Here is a 20,968-nt window from a genome sequence, read left to right on the forward strand (position 1 = left end):
ATGTTTGAGTGAGGTGAGTTTGGTTGTTTTGCTGGTTATCATCATTTACGATCGATTATCCAAAGATAGTTCGGCCGAGCGGGCTCTCTTCCTGCATGCTCGGTCTTGTCGTCTACTGGTCAGCGATTAGCATTTCGGCCCAGGAACGATAAGAAAAAGGCGCCATGTCAATACTAAACAAGTAAGGTGACGACACCTAGGCCATACCACCACCATCGATCCCAAGGGTCCAAGGGTAGTGGTACAGAGTAGATGGTCTTTGCTCGCCAGTCAGAACGCATATGAATAAGCCAGAAGGGGTGCGAGCATAGAGGCACCGTAAAGATGGATCATGACAGTAGCAGTAGGTAAGGGAGGCACCAAATAGCGGTGCCATCTATGTATCTGTTCAGTGCAATTTCGCGTCTTGCTCAACTGTCACCCGGCATGATCAACTCGGTTAGGTACCGATACATACTACAATTGATGGTGAAAGTGAATTGTTGTTTACTCGCTTATCCGTCGGTTTCCGGAACTCCGAGCTTCTCATGATTGCTGCAAACTGCAGATATGTTGAGCCATCATTCCAGGTTTCCTATCTGTTTCTAAGCCATGGTTGAGTATTAGAGTTATGTGGATTGAATCCAACGGCCGTTTTATGTTGTTGTGAGGTTGGTTTGCGGCTCTTATCTGCACCTCTCTGAAACGATTGCGCATAGCCACAGCCGTTGGTGCATGTAAGAGCGAAACGAGATCTACAAGACGCCATGCCGCGTACGGATAAGGGTCGCGCAATTAAATAGCATCGATGAGAGATATATCGATGGTTCATCACAAAGCTTGAGAGGCTCATGCTCGGTCAGTTCACTTTATCGAGCAACTCACCGAAAGGCTTCAGGGCATGTACAGTGCTCTACGTGTAAGGTACGTGGATGGAAGCGATCATTATAGCTCGACCCCACTACGTTCGGGAAGTCGATGCTGGACGGAGAATGTGGGGTGTCGAATCATTGTTGGAACAAGAAGTTGGGGACATGAGTGAGGCGTTGACGAGGCGGTAAAGAGGGGCACAAATTTTCTCATCATGACCACCACCGACTTATCATGATATGATCAGTGCAGAAAGAGTCAATTGGTAGCAGAATATTGATTAAAATTTACTTTCTGATAAGTATTGTGCTGTTTGGACGATTGGGAAACTCTTACAGTTTATGTGGAATCTATCGCCATTTGGAAACCGTGTTTGATGGGAATGAACGTGGACGTTGATGCTTGTCTTTCATGGGTAGTGGGGTGGAGTACGGGAGGCCCACGAAACTTCCGAGCTGAACACTTGTACAGTACCTCTACATTCATTTAGAGCAGACTCGACATACAGGACAAGACGGTACAGCAGAAACGGCTTGAAAAGTAGGCCCCGAGTACAGTACCCAAAATTGATCGAAAGATGTTATTCGAGGCTGTTAGTGCCAAAATCTGCTTGCCACTTCGCTAGTCATGGAAAGATTCTATCCTTCTCAATGGCCACCCTCAAGGTGGAAAATTTCGGTCGTCACCGACACCGCTAGTAGAGATTGAGGCTCGCCATCTACCCGGGAGGAGGGTGATGAAGCACCACAATGAAACCTTGACATGACCGAATTGCCGAACTATTCAAGCAGAAAGAGAGATTCAAAAGACATATGAAGAGATGTCTTGCAGCAGATTGTCGCTTCAGAATTGCTGAGGGATTATGATGACGACTTTATCATGCCATGGCTGATGGTAAATACGTCGGGGACAGATAGGGACTCACTGAGATGGATTGAATTGAGTTGAATGTAACCTACAGAAAAAGCTTGTGGCAACAAAATAGACCCAACCCATATCTGGATCCAAACCAAAACGATGAGAGCAAACCATTGGCCTGTGGGAAGAATCGTGTGTTCCGAAACGGACGAATCGACATCTCATCAAAATACCACCATCAGCCTTCCGTCCCTCCGCTAGGTGTCACCATGGCTCAACAGCAGCCTCACAGGCGCCCCAAACCAGCAGAATGAGACCCACGGCGACTCCAAGCATTGTTCCAGCCCTTCAGAGCCCTTGAAGAACAGTGGCTGAGATCCCATTGCAACCACCTGCGTCCGAAGTCTTCCGGTACAGTTTGAGGTTTAAGCGATGGCAGCATTCTTGTTCAGAACGGTGTAATGGCGTCGAGGTACCGGTACTTTGGCGAGGACCCTTCCCCTTCGTTGACCTTCTTCTCAACCCAACCCCTGCTAATGATGGTCCCCTTGTCCCTCTTTGGTAAAGAGCATCATGCGGCAAGGGGTGTCTAATGTCGTGGGGTCCCAGCGGATCAAGCGAGCCTCCAATGCGATGCATGCCAATGGAATGGCCGTGTCATGGTCTCACAACGGCGGGAGGTGGATTCGTTTCTTCTTCCTCGAAGTTCATCCATTGAGCTTCGCACTAAGATAGCCCGGATTGTGGAGGGGAAGTAAAAAAAGCTGCCCGCCTGTTGGCACAGTTGTAGTAGGGAAAAAAGATGCTAGGATACGTACCCCTCCATATCCCCAACAGAACTGAATTTTTGGCCTGCTACTCCAGTTCGCTGAGGCGGCCCCTCCAAGACTCCAGCTGCTTCAACCACGCCCACCCCTCGCTTGCCTTGCTTGTCAATACAATCCGTAAGGGCGACGGCATTCGGTACAAGCTCGATTTTTCTCATCTTTGACTTATACCGTGGTCGGGGCCAATTTCTGAATCCCTCTTAGACCTCTTTCCCTCCTTGAGATTATCCATCTTCATTCTCCTCTTTCATCATCATCCTCATTTCTTCTTCCTCCCCTTTGCGCCTGGCTGGTGTTGTCTTGTCTTGTGCCGCGTTACGCTCCACCGACTCTAAAGCTATTCTCTACTAATTTCTACCCCCTCCCACCTATCAGGGGACCAGCCAGCCTCTACGCAAACAAGGACAGCCGGTTTCTTCTCACCAGCGTCCTCGGGGAAAACATCAGACATCGTTTCTGTTGTTACGACTTGAATTCATAGGTTTGTGAGCCATTGGCACTTTACAAGTGGTTCAATCGCCAATTTCGACAAAAGACTAACCTCTGGCTTTTACTTGCCATTGCAGATTTTCTTCGATACCCCTTCACTCATCATGTACGGCGCCGGTCAAGGAGCCCAGACGGGCATTTCTACCCCCAGATCCAGCGCTTCTCTTCGACCGTTGACTCTCTCCCACGGATCTCTCGAGACTTCCTTCCTCATCCCCACCAACCTTCACTTCCACGCCTCTCAGTTGAAAGACAAGTTTGTCGCCACGCTACCCGAAGCCACCGACGAGCTTGCCCAGGATGACGAGCCATCGTCAGTTCCCGACTTGGTTGCCAGATACCTTGATCTCATCGCCCACGAGGTCGATGAGGGTGAGGATGACGATGCTGGCTCCTACGAGGAGGTCTTGAAGCTCGTCCTTAACGAGTTTGAGCGCAATTTCCTCCGTGGCAACGAAGCCCACGCTGTTGCCGCCAACCTGCCCGGCATTGAGTCCAAGAAGCTGGACTTTATCCGCAGCTACTACACCGCTCGCTCTGTCTGCAACCGACCGATCAAGCCCCATGCCTCAGCCCTCTTCCGAGCTGCTGAGGATGGTGACGCTGAAATCTACACAATTTTCGGTGGTCAGGGTAACATCGAGGAATACTTTGAGGAGTTGCGAGAAATCTTCAAGACATACTCGAGCTTCGTTGGTGATCTCATCACCCGATCAGCTGAGCTCCTTCAGACTCTCTCCAAAGACCCCAAGGCCGAGAAGATGTTCCCTAAGGGATTGGACATCATGAACTGGCTCCATCACGAGGATTCTACTCCTGATGTCGACTACCTGATTTCGGCACCTGTCAGTTTCCCTCTTATTGGTCTTGTTCAGCTCGCCCACTACGAGGTGACATGTAAGGTCCTTGGTGTACACCCTGGTATGCTGCGAGAGAGAATCACTGGTTCTACCGGTCACTCTCAGGGTATTGTCATGGCCGCCGCTACTGCTGCTGCCGACTCTTGGGACTCATGGCAGGACATCAGCAGCTCAGTTCTGACCATGCTTTTCTGGATCGGAACACGAAGCCAGCAGGCCTTCCCCACCACTTCAATGACTCCCACTATGCTTCGCGAGTCCTCAGAGCACGGAGAGGGCTCACCCACTCCTATGCTTAGTATCCGAGATCTTCCTCAGGCTGAGGTTCAGAAGCACATTGACGCTACCAACCAGTACCTTCCCGAGGACCGTCACATCAGCATCTCCCTCATCAACAGCCCCCGAAACCTGGTTGTGACAGGACCTCCCACCTCTCTCTACGGTCTTAACACCCAGCTGCGAAAGGTCAAGGCCCCCGTTGGCCTGGATCAGAACCGAATCCCCTTCACTGAGCGAAAGGTTCGCTTCGCCAACCGATTCCTGCCCATCACCGCTCCTTTCCACAGCAAGTACCTTTCTGAGGCCACTGCCATGATCGACGAGGATCTGAAGGACATCAACATCGACTCTAGCGATCTCGGAATTGCTGTCTTTGATACCAACACTGGCAAGGATCTTCGAGAGGAGGTTAAGGGTAACATCATCCCTGCTCTGGTTCGCTTGATCACTCGCGACCCTGTCAACTGGGAGAAGGCCACCGTCTTCCCTGACGCCACTCACATTCTGGACTTCGGCCCTGGTGGTGTTTCTGGACTCGGTGTTTTGACCAGCCGAAACAAGGAGGGCACTGGTGTCCGCGTCATCTTGGCTGGTACCGTCGACGGTGGCATGAACGACCTTGGCTACAAGGCTGAGCTCTTCGACCGCGATGAGGAGAACGCCGTCAAGTACGCCATCGATTGGGTCAAGGAGTTCGGCCCCAAGCTCGTGAACAACAAGAGCGGCCGAACTTACCTCGATACCAAGATGAGTCGTCTTCTAGGCCTTCCCCCAGTTCTCGTTGCCGGTATGACACCCTGTACTGTTCCCTGGGACTTTGTCGCCGCTACCATGAACGCTGGATACCACATCGAGCTTGCTGGTGGTGGTTACTTCGTTGGCCCCATGATGACCGATGCTATCACCAAGATTGAGAAGGCTATTCCTGCCGGTCGTGGTATCTCAATCAACCTGATCTATGTCAACCCTCGTGCCATGGCTTGGCAGATTCCTCTGATCCAGAAGCTCCGATCTGAGGGTGTTCCCATCGAGGGTCTTACCATCGGTGCTGGTGTTCCTTCTATCGAGGTTGCACAGGAGTACATTGAGACCCTTGGCCTTAAGCACATCAGCTTCAAGCCTGGTTCTCTTGATGCCATCCAGTCCGTCATCAACATCGCCAAGGCCAACCCCCACTTCCCTGTTATGCTTCAGTGGACCGGAGGTCGTGGTGGTGGTCACCACTCTTTCGAGGATTTCCATCACCCTATTCTCCAGATGTATGGCCGTATCCGACGACAAGAGAACATCATTCTCGTTGCCGGTAGTGGTTTCGGTGGTGCCGATGACACCTACCCCTACATCACTGGTGACTGGTCCAAGAAGTACGGCTACCCTCCCATGCCTTTCGATGGTTGCCTGTTCGGTAGCCGCATGATGGTTGCCAAGGAGGCTCACACCAGCAAGGCCGCCAAGGAGGCCATTGTTGCTGCTCCCGGTCTTGAGGACAGCGAGTGGGAGCAGACCTACAAGGGACCTGCTGGCGGTGTTCTTACTGTCCGATCCGAGATGGGCGAGCCTATCCACAAGCTCGCTACTCGTGGAGTTCGCTTCTGGGCCGAGATGGACCAGAAGATCTTCAGCCTTCCCAAGGAGAAGCGCGTTGCCGAGCTCAAGAAGAACAAGGACTACTACATCAAGAAGCTCAACGATGATTGCCAGAAGGTCTGGTTCGGTCGCAACAAGGAGGGCAAGGCTGTCGATCTCGATGACATGACTTACGCCGAGGTTCTGCGACGTCTCGTCGAACTCCTATACGTCAAGCACCAGTCTCGCTGGATCGACCGCTCTTACACTGTTCTTGTCGGTGATTACATTCACCGTCTCGAGGAGCGTCTGACCGCTACCCCTGGCCAGGCCTCTCTCCTCCAGAGCTACTCCGAGCTCAGCGATCCTTTCGAGGTCATCGACCGCATTCTCGCCGCCTACCCCGATGCCGAGACTCAAATCATCAACGCTCAGGATGTCCAGTACTTCCTTATCATGTGCATGCGACCTACTCAGAAGCCTGTCACTTTCATTCCTGTCTTTGACGACAACTTCGAGTTCTACTTCAAGAAGGACTCCCTGTGGCAGTCTGAGGATTTGGATGCTGTTGTTGACCAGGACGTTGGCCGTACTTGCATTCTTCAGGGACCTGCTGCTGCCAAGTTCTCTACCGAGATTGACCAGCCCATCAAGTCAATTCTTGATGACATCCACGAGACTCACGTCAAGTACCTCACCAGGGATCAGTACAACGACAACGCGGCTTCCATCCCCTACATCGAGTATTTCGGTGGCAAGCTTGTTGACCCCGAGATTCCTCTTGATGTTGAGGGCCTGACCGTCAGCTACGACACTTACAAGAACACCTACCGCCTGTCGTCATCTGCTGCTGCCACCCTCCCTGAGCTTGACTCTTGGTTGTCTCTCCTCGCTGGCCCTAACCGTAACTGGCGTCATGCTCTGCTCATGGCTGATGTTGTTGCCCAGGGTCAGAAGTTCCAGACCAACCCCATCCGACGCATCTTTGCTCCTTCTCGTGGTCTGTTTGTTGAGATCTCTTACCCCAACGATCCTTCTAAGACAACCATTGTTGTCCGCGAGCAGCCCCGCCACAACCAATACGTCGATGTGATCGAGGTCAAGCTTGTCGGCGAGAACAAGATCCAGGTCAACATGATCAAGGAGACTACTGCTCTTGGCAAGCCTGCTGCTCTGCCTCTGGAGTTCACCTACCACCCTGAGGCCGGTTACTCTCCTATCCGTGAGGTTATGGAGGGTCGTAACGATCGCATCAAGGAATTCTACTGGAAGGCATGGTTCGGTGAGGAGGCTCTTGACTTGGACGCTGATGTCACTGCCAAGTTCGACGGTGGTAAGACCACCATCACTGGTGAGGCTATCAACGACTTCGTCCACGCCGTCGGCAACACTGGCGAGGCCTTTGTCGACCGACCTGGCAAGACTGTCTACGCTCCTATGGATTTCGCTATCGTCATTGGCTGGAAGGCTATCACCAAGCCCATCTTCCCTCGCACCATCGATGGTGATCTTCTGAAGCTCGTCCACTTGTCTAACCAGTTCCGCATGATCCCCGGTGCTGAGCCTCTCAAGAAGGGCGATGAGGTCTCTACCACTGCCCAGATCAATGCTGTCATTAACCAGGAGGCTGGTAAGATGGTTGAGGTCTGTGGTACTCTCGTCCGTGATGGCAAGCCTGTCATGGAGGTTACTTCTCAGTTCTTGTACCGCGGTACCTACACCGACTACGAGAACACTTTCCAGCGAAAGGTCGAGACCCCCATCCAGGTTCACCTTGCCACCACCCGCGATGTCGCTATCCTCCGATCTAAGGACTGGTTCTCTGTTGACGAGCTTCCTCAAAACATTGAGTTGCTCGGTCAGACCCTGACTTTCCGCCTCCAGAGCCTGGTTCGCTACAAGAACAAGACTGTCTTCAGCAGCATCGAGACCCGAGGCCAGGTCCTTCTTGAGCTCCCCACCAAGGAGATCATCCAGGTTGGTAGCGTTGACTACGAGACCGGAGAGTCTCACGGCAACCCTGTCATTGACTACCTTGAGCGAAATGGTCAGCCTATTGATCAGCCCATCAACTTCGAGAACGCCATCCCTCTCAGTGGAAGGTCTCCTCTCGCCCTCCGAGCTCCTGCTTCCAACGAGAACTACGCCCGCGTGTCCGGTGACTACAACCCCATTCACGTTTCTCGTGTCTTCTCCAGCTACGCCAACCTTCCTGGAACCATCACCCACGGCATGTACTCCAGTGCCTCCGTCCGAAGCCTCGTCGAGACCTGGGCTGCCGAGAACAACATTGGCCGTGTCCGAAGCTTCCACGCTTCGCTGGTCGGTATGGTTCTGCCCAACGATGATCTTGAGGTCAAGCTCCAGCACTCTGGCATGGTCTCTGGTCGCAAGATAATCAAGGTCGAGGTCCGCAACAAGGAAACTGAGGACAAGGTCCTCGAGGGTGAGGCCGAGGTTGAGCAGCCTGCTACAGCCTATGTCTTCACTGGTCAAGGTTCTCAGGAGCAGGGTATGGGTATGGAGCTGTACGCCAGCAGCCCTGTTGCCAAGGAGGTCTGGGACCGCGCCGACAAGTACCTTCTCGACGCCTATGGTAAGTTACATTTGCAACGTCATTCGTATCTCATTTACTAATTTATTGCAGGTTTCTCCATCACCAACATCGTCAAGAACAACCCTAAGGAGCTCACCATCCACTTCGGTGGTCCCCGTGGTAAGGCTATCCGCCAGAACTACATTGCCATGACTTTCGAGACCGTCGCCGCCGACGGTAGCATCAAGTCCGAGAAGATCTTTAAGGAGATCGACGAGACCACCACCTCGTACACCTACCGATCTCCCACTGGTCTTCTCTCGGCCACTCAGTTCACTCAGCCCGCCCTTACCCTCATGGAGAAGGCCAGCTTCGAGGACATGAAGGCCAAGGGACTTGTGCCCAACAGCAGCACATTTGCCGGTCACTCGCTTGGTGAATACTCGGCCCTTGCTGCCCTTGCTGAGGTCATGCCCATTGAGAGCTTGGTGTCTGTTGTGTTCTACCGTGGTCTCACCATGCAGGTTGCCGTCGAGCGTGATGCCGCTGGCCGGTCCAACTACTCCATGTGTGCTGTCAACCCCAGCCGCATCAGCAAGACCTTCAACGAAGCTGCTCTCCAGTTCGTTGTCGACAACATTGCTGAGGAGACTGGCTGGCTCCTCGAGATTGTCAACTACAACATTGCCAACCAGCAGTACGTCTGTGCCGGTGACCTCCGTGCGCTCGACACTCTTGCTGGCGTGACCAACTTCATCAAGATCCAGAAGATCGACATTGAAGAGGTCAAGGACAACATTGAGGAGGTCAAGGGACACCTACGCGAGATCATTCGCGGCTGTGCTGAGAAGACCCTGGCCAAGCCTACCCCTCTCGAGTTGGAGCGTGGCTTCGCTACCATCCCCCTCCGAGGTATCGATGTGCCTTTCCACTCAACCTTCCTCCGATCTGGCGTCAAGCCTTTCCGTTCCTTCTTGCTCAAGAAGATCAACAAGACCTCTATTGATCCTTCCAAGCTGGTCGGAAAGTACATTCCCAACGTGACAGCCAAGCCTTTTGCGCTGACCAAGGAGTACTTTGAGGATGTTTACAAACTGACCAACTCGCCCAAGATTGGTGCCGTTTTGGCCAACTGGGACAAGTACAACCAGGATGGGGTTGCTGCCAACGGCGTTGAGGGCAGCGAAAGCTCCAGCGGCGAGTACGAGGGATCTGGCCGTGCTGCTTAAGCATTTACAGAAACAAAAATAAAGTAAAAAAGAAGAAAAAAATACGAAAAGAGGAACATAATGAAAATGAGGAGGGAAATCATGCATAGACATGTTATGACGGAAGACAAGACTAGAGATGGATGATTATGAAGAGAAGTCTACAGATTCCCGGTTCGGACTGTTATTTGGGATGATTGTATTACGATGCATCGTGTTATCTTTAGCTAGAGGGGCGTTAGTTTGCTTGTTTTACCTGCTGATAGACAATCTTGAATGTTTGACGACGTTTGTTTACTCTTATTTATCAATTGTCTCACCTTGCTTTTGCCTGTGCCTGTGCATATGCTACCCATTCCCTGTGTGACCTTTGTGATACTGGTTTCGTGACACGATTGAAACTGATAACGGGAATAATTGCCGAGCTGGACAAGAGGTTCTTGATGTTCAGCTGAAGATGCCTCGGCAATGAAAGTATCTTTTGTCTCCACTGACTCCCGTTTGCATGCCAATAAATTGGTTCGGCTGCCGGCGACAGCCGGAGACGGACAAGAGGTGGAGGTGGCCTATCACGGAGCCAAAGTCCGCATTGGTTGCCGACAAGGAGATAGATATATCGGTCAACGGGTCTAAGCCAAGTCCTTGTGTTGATGAATATGTATATAAGCCCGTAGCAGCGAAGTCAGAAGAGAGGTTTTGTGCTTTTGGGTTCTCGCTTCTTTTTTCTTGACCCTTTGAGATATTACATCATCTCTCTCCCACTCAATCACTACATCTATCAATCCATCTATCACTCATCAACACAATAATGCGCCTTTTAAATGATCAAAACACAGGAACTCCACGCATGGCAAACTCAAAGAAAAAGGTCTTTTTCGGGACATTCATCTCCAGCAAAGACCCAAAAGAACTTAACTATCATCACGATAGCATCGTCTGTGTTGATGGAGAGGGTAAAATTATCAAAGTTGACAATGAGGGTTGCGACCGAGGTCAACTTGGACTCAGACTTAGAGAATTAATGGGCTGGGAACTGAGTGAAGTGGATGTTCATATCGCTAAACCTGGCGAGTTCTTCTTCCCCGGCTTTGTCGGTGAGTACCCTGTCCATAGAGAGCATGTTTACAAAACATACACTAACAAACCTTAGACTCACATGTTCATGCATCTCAGTACCCAAATGTGGGCATATTTGGAAAGACGACTCTTCTGGACTGGCTAGAGAAATACACGTTTCCTCTCGAGTCCAGTCTCAAAGACCTGAACAAGGCGCGTCGAGTATATGGTTCATGTGTGCGACGAACGCTATCTCACGGAACAACAACGGCGGCTTACTATGCTACAATCGACGTGGCAGCGACAAATCTGCTTGCGGATCTTTGTCTAGAAATCGGACAAAGAGCCCTCGTAGGCCGTGTGTGCATGGACAATCCGGACATGTGCCCCAGCTACTACCGCGATGAGAGTGTCGAAGAAGGTCTGGAAAAGACAAGACAGACGATCCAGCACGTGCAAAAGATTGATCCAGGGTTCAATTTGGTTTCGCCTGTGTTGACGCCGCGCTTTGCACCGACTTGCTCTAGTGAGTCGATGAAGGGGCTGGCAAAGATTCAGAAGGAGCTAGATCTTCCTGTGCAGACACACGTTTCTGAGAACGAAGGGGAGATTGAACTGGTTGCGGAGCTGTTTCCGGAATCAGAGTCATATACGCAACTTTACGATGAATGCGGCCTTTTGACTTCACGGACGATTTTGGCGCATGCTGTGCATTTAACGGACGAAGAGGCCAAGTTAATAGCAAAGAGAGGAAGCAAGATCTCGCATTGTCCATGCAGTAACAGCTCCCTCACCAGTGGATCTGCTCGAGTACGCTGGCTTTGGGATCAGGGTATTACTGTTGGTCTTGGTACGGATATGAGCGGCGGTTACAGCCCTTCTGTTCTCGAAGCAGCACGACAAGCAGCTCTCGTCAGTCGACACGTCGCCATGGGACTGCAAGAGGAAAAAGAACGGAACAAGTTGACGGTGGAAGAGGTCCTGTACCTTGCGACTCGTGGTGGAGCACAAGTAGTCGGGCTTGAAGAAAGAGTCGGCGGGTTCGAGGAGGGGATGGAATGGGATGCGCAGTTGATTCGGCTCGGAGGGGTTGATATGGATGGCATCGCAGAGGAAGATGGCAATGTCAACATATTTGGGTGGGAGACTTGGGAGGAGAAGATCGCCAAGTGGCTGTTTAACGGAGATGATCGAAACGTGAAGCAAGTTTGGGTGAGGGGAAGAATGGTCCATGCGAGAAAGTAAAGTGCCTACGACGGCATAGTAAAGCAAATGGGCTAAGGAGGAATGATTTATGAAAGCAAGTTTAATGATCCAATATTGTCTATAGAAGGTACATCTTTGCTCAAAATATGTACCTGATTTAATATTCATGCTATTCTACATAATTTGTTTCATACCGAGTTACAGTGGCAGATAAACACGCCAACATGTTTCATGTAAATATCAGACCGTCCTCATGTGCCAAGATTAAATGGCTTGACACAGGAGGGAGTATATATATATTGAATTGTCTCACTTTAATGTCTATATAAATTGATTATTGTAACAAATAACCAAGATGCTGAACAAGACATGTTCATGTATACAATTTCAACCTTGACATTCGTACAGTGAAACAAAGGTGCAGGGAATAACAGCATACGATAAACCCCTGTAATGATCTACACGAGTGAAACATGACAGGGCACAAAAACTGCAGGGCCAAGGCACACCACAAGTTTATATGACTGGTTCTTTAACCGCTGGCTGGGTCGTTCCAAGGTGTAACAGATGCAGAGATTGTACCCAACATTATGCAGAGACCCTCACATGAACAGGCGAACATCCTAAAAATAAGATGGTGTCTTTTACAAGAAACCGCTTGAATATATTCCCCCCCCATCTACCGATATTCCCAAGTCATGTGGTTCATTTAGCGCTGCCAAGTCTAGGGTATGCCTTGGCTGAAGGACTCCTCAAGTTTCTAACCAACGTTAGCACAGACGATCTACGTGTCTCTGTACGTGAGGAGTCAATACCCAACAACCCTGGCCATAGCTGAAGATTCAATCCAATAAGAGATATTCGTAACTGCAAGGACGTTGTTCTTAGCGGTGCGTGGCGCATCTGCTCGACTGAATCACACCAACAAGGGTAGACCACCTCCTTTCAGCCCTGCCTGTGCCTGTGCCTGTGACCGCATCTGTGTTGCAACTACCGATTAAATTCATGCTTGCTTTTGACAGCTTGGCAAGAGGAGGGAGTGGAGAAGACTGCTACTTAATAGAGACCATGGCCCTCTTCCCCTCCCAGTTTGGGAAATGTGATTAAGCGATTGATTTATTGTCATACTACAAGTAAGCGTTCTTGTGATATTACCCAGTTTGTTACATTTGTATACTGACATACCTATTTTAGATACTTACAGTGTTCGATCTATCTACTTCTAAAAAAAAAAACCATGGCTACTACGACTCCCAGCATGGGCCTCACAGCCAAAGGCGTCCCAAAGATGCCCATGTGGCTCACCATTGTCCGCGGTGTAACTATCGCCATGTCCCTAGGCGCCCTCATCGCTGCAGCATACAACATCTCCCTCATCAGTAGCTGGGCTCGTTACTATGGCGGCAGTGGTCCAGCTGGATTGATCATTTTCAGTGTAAGCGTCTTTCCTCTTTCCAATATCCCACAAGACATCTGACTCACGCTATCTAGGCAATCTTCACATGGATCATCCTGGGATGCATGCTCGCCGCCGAATTCTTCGCTCCTCAGCTGTATATCCGTTCCATCTTCTTCGGTACCCTTGTTATATCGTCGATCCTCTGGCTGGCCGCTTGGACATGGGCTGCTGCGTGGACAGCCGACTTTTACCATTTGTACAACAGCTACTACATCAGTCGTGTCAGTGAGCTTGATGCGTGGGGTGGTTCGATGGCTGCTGCTGTCGCTCTCGGCGCTGTTACATGGTAAGCTTCTGGACTTTTCAACAATATGACACTTATTAATGGTTACGCTCAGGATCCTCACCGTTGTCACTACTGTCTTCTTCGTCAAGGCTTGCGTGGCTGATCCTACAGGCTCAACATTTGTGCAGCGGCCCAGGAATGATCCAGAGACAGCCGAACCCAAGCCTGAAACTACGGTCACTGCCTAAAAAATCACCAGAGGAATCATGCTTGGTTATGTTGGAATGAGAAATGTCGAGTTGGTTATACCCGTGATGCGATGGATCAGAGTTGGAGTTCAAGTACATCTAGTTACATAGCAGAAGAGGCACGCGAATGATTTTATGTGTTGTATCTTCTATGTCTGTGAAGGTTACCAGTGTCTCGGTGAACATCTAAGTTAATTCTTCTTTCTAGACCTCTAAAACCATACAAGACTCTATACAAACCCCATTTCCTATGGTGGTTCCGGAGGTGGCGATGCAATCCTCAATGTGCGATTCGATCCCTTAGACCGTTTTGTCAAAGTCTACCCTGAGACTGCAAATAATATCATCCTGAACACCGACCGCTTTTCCCTCGCAGGTCAATTGACGTCCGGCCTTTATGGCCAACAGCTCTCCTTCCATGGAGGGCAGGGCACCCTCAACGCCGAGCGTAATGCACACCAAAAAAAATCAAAAAAATCAAAAAAAAAAATCATGCTTTTCCTTTCTTCGCAATTTGATAATGGGCTCTTGGGCAGTGTCGCCAGCCACAGCGTGTAGTGAATTAAAAGTGCGATAGCGTTTTCCGAAAGCTCAAAATGAGATGCATGAAAAGGACAAAAGTGCAAAGAAAAGCAGCGAAATCAAGCAAACAACTTTTGAGATCGTTCATACAATAAAAACAAGTAGGTTGGACCTTTCAGATGGTCGCGATATCACCGTAATGGTTTGTCGATATGTGGCAAAAGCCCAAGGTGAGTGTAAATGTGTCGGAACCCAATCAGGGGGAGAAGTTGATGTATCGAGAAAAGTTAAAGTCCTCGTCAGGGTCGGGGTACTTGGAGGAGGTGTTAGCATTGGTGTCAACTTGATCAGTGGTCTTCTTATCGTTGGTGGTCGACGTGTTCTGATTCGTGTTTCTCGAAAGGCTGGGAAGGAACGCCCTGACAAGGGCTTCTTCCTCACTGTACCATAGGACACTGTTTGCGAGACCCTCCGAGCTCTGACCGATGTCGTTAGGTAGGAGAAGACTAGGATCTCCCAGAGGACCATGGATGTTGTGGCTCATATTGTTAGGGGGAAGAGTGCTTTCATTTCCTATAGTACCTAGAAGGCTGGGGTCTATGTTGGGAGGAAGTGAACCATGACTAGGAGGAGCGTTGGGAGTCTCCCAATAGGGGGAAGTTTCGTTCATCGTACCACCCATGTTGGGGTCGATTGACTGAAACGGATCGGACTGAGCATCAAGCATGGTGACGTTGGAAGGCTGTCGTCTTAGCTCATGACAGTCACCGGTTCCCTGAGGAAGATCAGAGGGTTGCTGCTGTTGAGTGTAGACACTTCCGAAAGCATTGATTTGGGGGTTAATGTAGGTAGGATGCTCAACAGGGACGCCGCCATACATAGGGTCAGGAACCGCGTTGAACTGAGCAGGCGCAACGCTGGTGTTAAATGAAGAAACGTTACCAAAACCAAGTGTGTTGTCAGAAGTCATGTCGGTAGAAGGCATCTCAGGCATGTTTGTCGGCATGTTATAAGAAGGATTGTCAAAATCCATGCTGCCGAACTCCGTGCCACCGAACTCCGCGTTATCAACAGGCATGTTGTTAGAGGGTATGTTGCCAGTAGCCATGTCATCAGAAGGTGCGGTGTCAGGAAGCATGTCGTCCGTAGCCATGGTGGTGGTAACACCAGTGTTGGTAGTTTCTGCCACGTTCTCGGTAGTGTCAGCCTCAGTCGTGTTGGCCGCGGTGCTAGTTTCAGTGTCTTCATCAGCGACACTTGCTCTATTCCTGCGACTGGCGGCAGTGTTACGAGGAGCTCTCGGACGCTTTGCTTTGTATTCGGGATCCGACATCTTCTTTATCGTAGCCCAGTCTTTGGCAGCAAAAGCAGCGATCACTTCCTGAACCTCTAGCTTTTTCCTGGCCTCATCCTCCTTGGACAGACGCTAAAGACAGGGTGTTAGTAATGTTTCTTATCTGTTAAGTTGACTTAAGAAGACTTTTGACTTACCGAGTTCCTTTTGGTTCTAGCGGAGTGAGCGGCTGACTTGTTCTTCTTAGCTGTCTTTGCCGCGGCTTCTTCCAGCTTTTTTACTCTCTCATTCATCTCGTTTAACATGCATTGCTTGACAGTTGGGGGTACAACATCCCATTCTCTGAAGTCAGCACCATTCGCAATGGCCTTGAGGCGCCACCAGTTGAGTTCAACTGCCATGTTGTTCGCAAGTTCGCGGTGCGCATCAAGAGCCTCTTCACGGCGGGACCGCGTGCCCTTAGCCGCTTGATTGTTCCGTTCGAGGTCAACTTGTTTATTTTTAGTACACAGGTCAATGTTCTTCTTTCTGAAGAACTCGAGAACACGAGTATCGGTGACGTTGTCAGGTACCTGATACGCCTTTGGAGTGAAAGGCTTCGGGTCAGGTTGAGCAAGTTGAGAAGGGGGCAAGATAGGGGCCCTGCCCTTTTGAAGTTTGAGTTCCGCTTCGAGGAACGAAACTCGACGGTTGTTCTCTTCTGCACCAAGCCCATGGGGAAGTCCCAAACCCGCACGTTGAAAATTAATGCCGCCAACCTTGATGCAGCGTCGTGCCTCTTTTTCGGCGTAGTGCCCTGGAGATTTGATGGCGGGATCTACAGGCTGCTCATTGGGGTTAGGTACACCTTGGGTTTGCTCGTTAGCCTGCATATTGGTCGTTGGTTCTCCGGCAGGTTGGTTCTCGGCAGGTTGGTTCTCAGCAGGGCTCTCGGCAGACTGGTTTCTAGCAGACTTCTTTACGACCGACTTCTTTCCGGCAGGCTTCTTTCCGGTAGGTTTGTCTCCGGCAGGTTGGTCTACGGCGGGCTGACCTTTAGCGGACTGCTGTGAGGCGGCTTCCTGTGAGGCGGCTTGCTGCGCTACAGTATCGGGCTGAAAAATCTCAAGGTAATCAAGAGCGTCAAATTGGTTCTTTGCAACCGTCTCGGCAAATGAATGTGCCCAACGCGAGAGTCGGTTACTCCTGTCCTCCTTAAACGAGGCGCGGAATTGAGGTTCTGGGTTGTCCGAAGAGTCTGCCTGGGACTGCTCCTTGGATGTATCTTGAGACTGTTCCTCGGATGTCTCCTTGGACTTCTCAGTAGCTGTCTTCTTCGCAGCTGTTGCTGGAGCAGATTGACCGTCAACTTGGTCGGCCTTTCGCTTGCGAGGGTTCTTGGGCGGCTCTTTGGGAGCCTCGTTGGACTTCTCCTTGGCAGATTCAGTGGCTTGCTTCTTGGTAGCTGGCCCAGAAGTAGATTGACCGTCGACTTGGTCAGCCTTTCTCTTCCGAGGTTGCTTTGGTGGTGCCTTTTGCGCACGCTTGCTTGTAGCTGGAGGAGCTTGCTCTGAGGGACCCTCAGGGACAGTAGTAGGCTGGGCTGGAGTTGCAGATTGGCTTGATTCACCTACAATGGCGGCGGATAGAGCCAAGACCTCCTCTTCAATCGTGGGCTGACGATGCTCTTGGGTAGTGGCCTGCGATGTGGAAGACAAGGCGGCGTCGGTTGTAGGGTTAGTCTGGGGCTGGGAAGCTGCAGTTTCAGTAGAGGTTGAGACCTGGGTGTCAACGGAAGATAGCTGGGGATCGATGGGTGTAGTTTCAAGTGCAGAAGAAAGAGATCTCAGCGCAGTTGAAAGGCCCAAAGCAGGGAAACCTTGGGTAAGATCTAGGTTTGTGTTCTCAAGATCGCCCGTGTAGTCGAATCCAGGGCCGGTGTTGCTGTCTATAAAGGGATCGCCAGATCCTGACACGTCGGTATAAAAAGAGAACGGGTAGTTAGGGTAAATTTGAGGATAGGGTGTGTTCACAGGCTCTGTAGTACGCTGGGGAGGTGCGTCAGAGAGTTGGGTAGCGGTTGAAGGACAAGCTTGGTCTGGTGCACTTGGAGGTGTGACAGAGGCTTGAGGGTGTTGCTGCTTTCTAGGCCGACCAGGACGGCGGCGAGTAGGCTTCGAAGGGATGTTTGTGGTTGACATCTTGTCACCAGGGGCGCGCGACAACGCGGCGATATAAATAGGGGAGGGTGCAAGGTGTAGTATGTGATTCAGAGAATAAATGACGAAGGTACAGTGATACAGTGTCCTCTGAAGAGATAGTGAAAGGGTAAATGCCTTGATGTGAGCTGTGATGAGCTGCAGCGGCGTAGGGGGATGACGAAGAGGAGGAGAGGCAGGGGATGCGGGAAGATAGGGGACGAAGCACAGCGCTCGTGATTAAGAGAGGAAGATCAATGTGATACAACGATGATGATGACTGTTACGATCGTGTTGTTTGGTTATGATTTCCTTTGCGGTGCGTTGTTGTGAAGAAGAAAAAAGGCAGAGGAGGAGTTGGGAGAGAAGAAGAAGAAAAGGGTGGGTGGAGCAGGCAGACCAAGAGATCACAACAACAAACGGGCCCAGTGAATCAGAAAAAAATGGTAGAAGAGCCTCCGCTAACAGAAGATGGACGTGTGCTATACTATGTCCCTGATTGTGCAATTATTCCAGGGGAATCTTCGAGTTCCAGGACAACATGGGGGCGTCTACTGATATTGCTACGGGCACTGCCTCACTGATTGTCTCCCCCCCCCATCTACTTGGCCTCAGCTTTTTGGAATAGCATCACGCGTACGGATGTGTTAGTCACTGATAAGGGAAAAAAACGCGTCTCGAGGACCGGAGCGTGACGAAATGCAGATGTACTGAGCCAGACGGGCGAGATATCGGCCATCTGATGCCAATGCCTTTTATTATGTTTGGTAGTCCACGTGGACAAAACATCACTCGATTACTACAGGAACCGATAGAATAACGCTTGTTAGTTAGTATATTTAGTGTAGACATCAAGACTGTATAGTATTTTGCAAGTTGGTGCAATGTCTATCGAGCTACGTTGTAGTCGCTGATGGTGGATTCCGGGCAGTTGACGTTGAAATAAAGCACGCACCCACCGGGAAAAAAGAAAAGAGCCTCCATTCCCCACGTCTAGTTGAAATACCAAATGGTACGACACAGCTACATCCCTTGTCATGCGGAAATAACATGATGTGGTTACTCGCGAGGGTGCACGAAGCAGGGCATGCAACAGCAACAACACAAGCGAGAAAGCATTTCCACAATCACTATTTCTACTTCCCCTTGCCCTCTTTATACTTATGATAATGTAGCAGGAAGAAAAAGCAGCTGTAAGTAATTTATCTCCATTTGTTATGCCCGTGTCTTCTCCCTCCCTCCCACGCTAACTCGGCCGCCATCTTCACCACCAGCCCACAAAGCTTCTTTTTTGGTCTCAAACCACTTTCAGAGTATCCCTACGATCGATCGCTTTCTACTGGTATTCGTTTCAGCCGACCCGCATCACCGTCGCTAACGTTGGATTAGACTTTTGTCGTGGGCAAACTTTGCGGGACGGTTTCAAACCGTTGAAACGTTTCGTATTTGGACAAAGGAAATGCGCCTCGTAGAGGAGAGATACAGAATGGTATTCGCATAAGTTGTGATGCCGTACCGTGGATCGTGGATATTGTCGGCTGACTCGTTCAAATAGGGGTTACCGTTGAAGCCGCCCGTCAACGCACGTGTTGACGATGCGAGAAGGAAAGAAAGTTCAAGCAACATTATTACGAAGAGAGACAAGTTGGAATCGGGGGGGAGACATTGCTTTGTCAATGCAAATTGGCTGCCGTGGTCCTGTTCAGTATTCGGTGTCTTGCTGAACACGCCCGACCAAGCTCGACACAATTCCTTTGTCTGAACATTTACGAAGACTCGATTCCCCTGAACAATACCCTTGAACGCTTTGTTAACACCTTCCTCTCTCTTCTTTCTAGACTCGACTTGTCAGTACACCAAAACCGACACCAATCACTCGAATCAACAAAGACACGCCGTCTAGAAATTAAATAGAGTTGAATTTTTCATACGCCAAAAGACTTGGCTTTTCGATAACTGGCATCGCTGTTCGCTTCATGGTATCTAAAAGCACCCTTGCCGCTCCCATACCCGAGCTGAATCTCGAGTCCATTAAGGCCGTTATTCCTATCCAAGGAAAAAAGAAAAGCGAATGTCCCTCCTAAGACGCCCCAAGTATGTTGTTCCTTTTCTCCTTGCCCTTTTCGTTTCCATTCATTTCCTAACCATGACTAGAGAGCCCTGCTCACAGTGCCAAACCAGTCCCGTCCTTTGTCCACCGATACACCGCCAGAAGTTCTCTTCGCCTTTGCTGTTGCTCGCCAAGATCTTCGGGTACACGACCTCGAACTTGGGCAAGAGCACTGCGCATGACCTTGCTGAATTTTCGCTATGAACCTGTTAGTTACTGCAAGAAAGCTTGAACGTTCAAAGAACTAACCTGATATTCTGTACTTAGAGTTACTACGCATGCTTCGTGAGCCCGCACGATTGTCTCGCATGCCTTTGCCACGCTGGGCGACGCCTCCGACTGGAGCTTATCCGCGATAAGCAGCAGTAAGAACGAGCCCTGGAGCAGATAGATACCGAAGAAGAACGGCATGAATTCCAGACCAGGATCGAATTCAAGTATCAGGTTGATGGCCTCGGCTGCCGCAACAGCATGGCTCGTTGATGTGATGAACCCTTGCGAAGAAATCCACAAGTCTTCATCATCCAACAGGTTAATAGGATCCCACTTGCCAGAGAGGAGGATATGCAGCACGTGCATCACATGGGTTCCATAAGCAATAACAATGCGAGTCTGAATATTGCTCTCTGTAAGTCGGTTTGATGAATTCGTATGCACAGAGTGGACTGATGGTGTGTTGGTCTCAGGAACTCCGTTACCCTCATTTGCAACGTCGGCTCTATCCTCAACTTGTCGAGGCAAATTCTTGCGCTCGAAAGATTGCAGACTCTGCTCGTATATCTCAAGATGTCGAGTAATCTCGGCGGTCTGAGCATTCCACTCATGACTTTGCCGGAACGAAGTACCGAAGCGAGGATGGTTCTTTGCGTGATGCAAGTCGACGATCTCGCCCAAGATGGTCATCAGAGGCAGGAAATAGCCGAAAATACTATGGCCACGACACTCGTACTGGGGACCATGGGGATGCGGGTGATCAGTCCTGTACCCCTCTGGACTTGTTCCTAGAAGATTGGGATCCGTGGTTGAGTTTGAGTTGTTGAGAAACTCGCCGCTCTGCCAATACGCATCATCCATGGGCTGTAACAGACCCTGACATTCGATGTCAAGGAGGAATAGGGGGCGATTGTAGCAGAGCGCCAGATGCCTGTCGACAATATATAGAAGCCACCATATCCGGCGTCGCTCCTCACGCTCCTCC

The 20,968-nt window shown here is 50.3% G+C and overlaps 5 protein-coding genes across 5 annotated transcripts; 3 read left to right on the plus strand and 2 right to left on the minus strand.

Annotated features, from left to right (window-relative positions):
* Positions 1-3,127: 3,127 nt before the first annotated feature.
* On the plus strand, positions 3,128-9,774 carry FGSG_05322 (fatty acid synthase subunit beta dehydratase; the record flags this gene model as incomplete). The annotated part of the gene is made up of 2 exons (XM_011325535.1): positions 3,128-8,324; positions 8,376-9,774. 2 exons carry the CDS (start codon positions 3,128-3,130, stop codon positions 9,491-9,493), a joined length of 6,315 nt encoding a protein of 2,104 aa, XP_011323837.1. The 3' UTR covers positions 9,494-9,774.
* Positions 9,775-10,280: 506 nt separating this feature from the next.
* On the plus strand, positions 10,281-11,837 carry FGSG_05323 (uncharacterized protein; the record flags this gene model as incomplete). The annotated part of the gene is made up of 2 exons (XM_011325536.1): positions 10,281-10,566; positions 10,623-11,837. 2 exons carry the CDS (start codon positions 10,281-10,283, stop codon positions 11,771-11,773), a joined length of 1,437 nt encoding a protein of 478 aa, XP_011323838.1. The 3' UTR covers positions 11,774-11,837.
* A 1,134-nt stretch (positions 11,838-12,971) lies between these two features.
* Positions 12,972-13,667, plus strand: FGSG_05324 (uncharacterized protein; the record flags this gene model as incomplete). The annotated part of the gene is made up of 3 exons (XM_011325537.1): positions 12,972-13,169; positions 13,226-13,479; positions 13,532-13,667. 3 exons carry the CDS (start codon positions 12,972-12,974, stop codon positions 13,665-13,667), a joined length of 588 nt encoding a protein of 195 aa, XP_011323839.1.
* Positions 13,668-14,445: 778 nt separating this feature from the next.
* FGSG_05325 (uncharacterized protein) lies at positions 14,446-17,663 on the minus strand (the record flags this gene model as incomplete). The annotated part of the gene is made up of 2 exons (XM_011325538.1): positions 14,446-15,615; positions 15,681-17,663. The coding sequence occupies 2 exons, from the start codon at positions 17,661-17,663 to the stop codon at positions 14,446-14,448; spliced, it is 3,153 nt and encodes a 1,050-aa protein (XP_011323840.1).
* A 1,993-nt stretch (positions 17,664-19,656) lies between these two features.
* On the minus strand, positions 19,657-20,673 carry FGSG_12713 (uncharacterized protein; the record flags this gene model as incomplete). The annotated part of the gene is made up of 2 exons (XM_011325539.1): positions 19,657-19,968; positions 20,020-20,673. 2 exons carry the CDS (start codon positions 20,671-20,673, stop codon positions 19,825-19,827), a joined length of 798 nt encoding a protein of 265 aa, XP_011323841.1. The 3' UTR covers positions 19,657-19,824.
* Positions 20,674-20,968: the final 295 nt, after the last annotated feature.

The sequence above is a fragment of the Fusarium graminearum genome, chromosome 3, assembly GCF_000240135.3.
Source record: "Fusarium graminearum PH-1 chromosome 3, whole genome shotgun sequence".
Lineage (NCBI taxonomy): Eukaryota > Fungi > Ascomycota > Sordariomycetes > Hypocreales > Nectriaceae > Fusarium > Fusarium graminearum.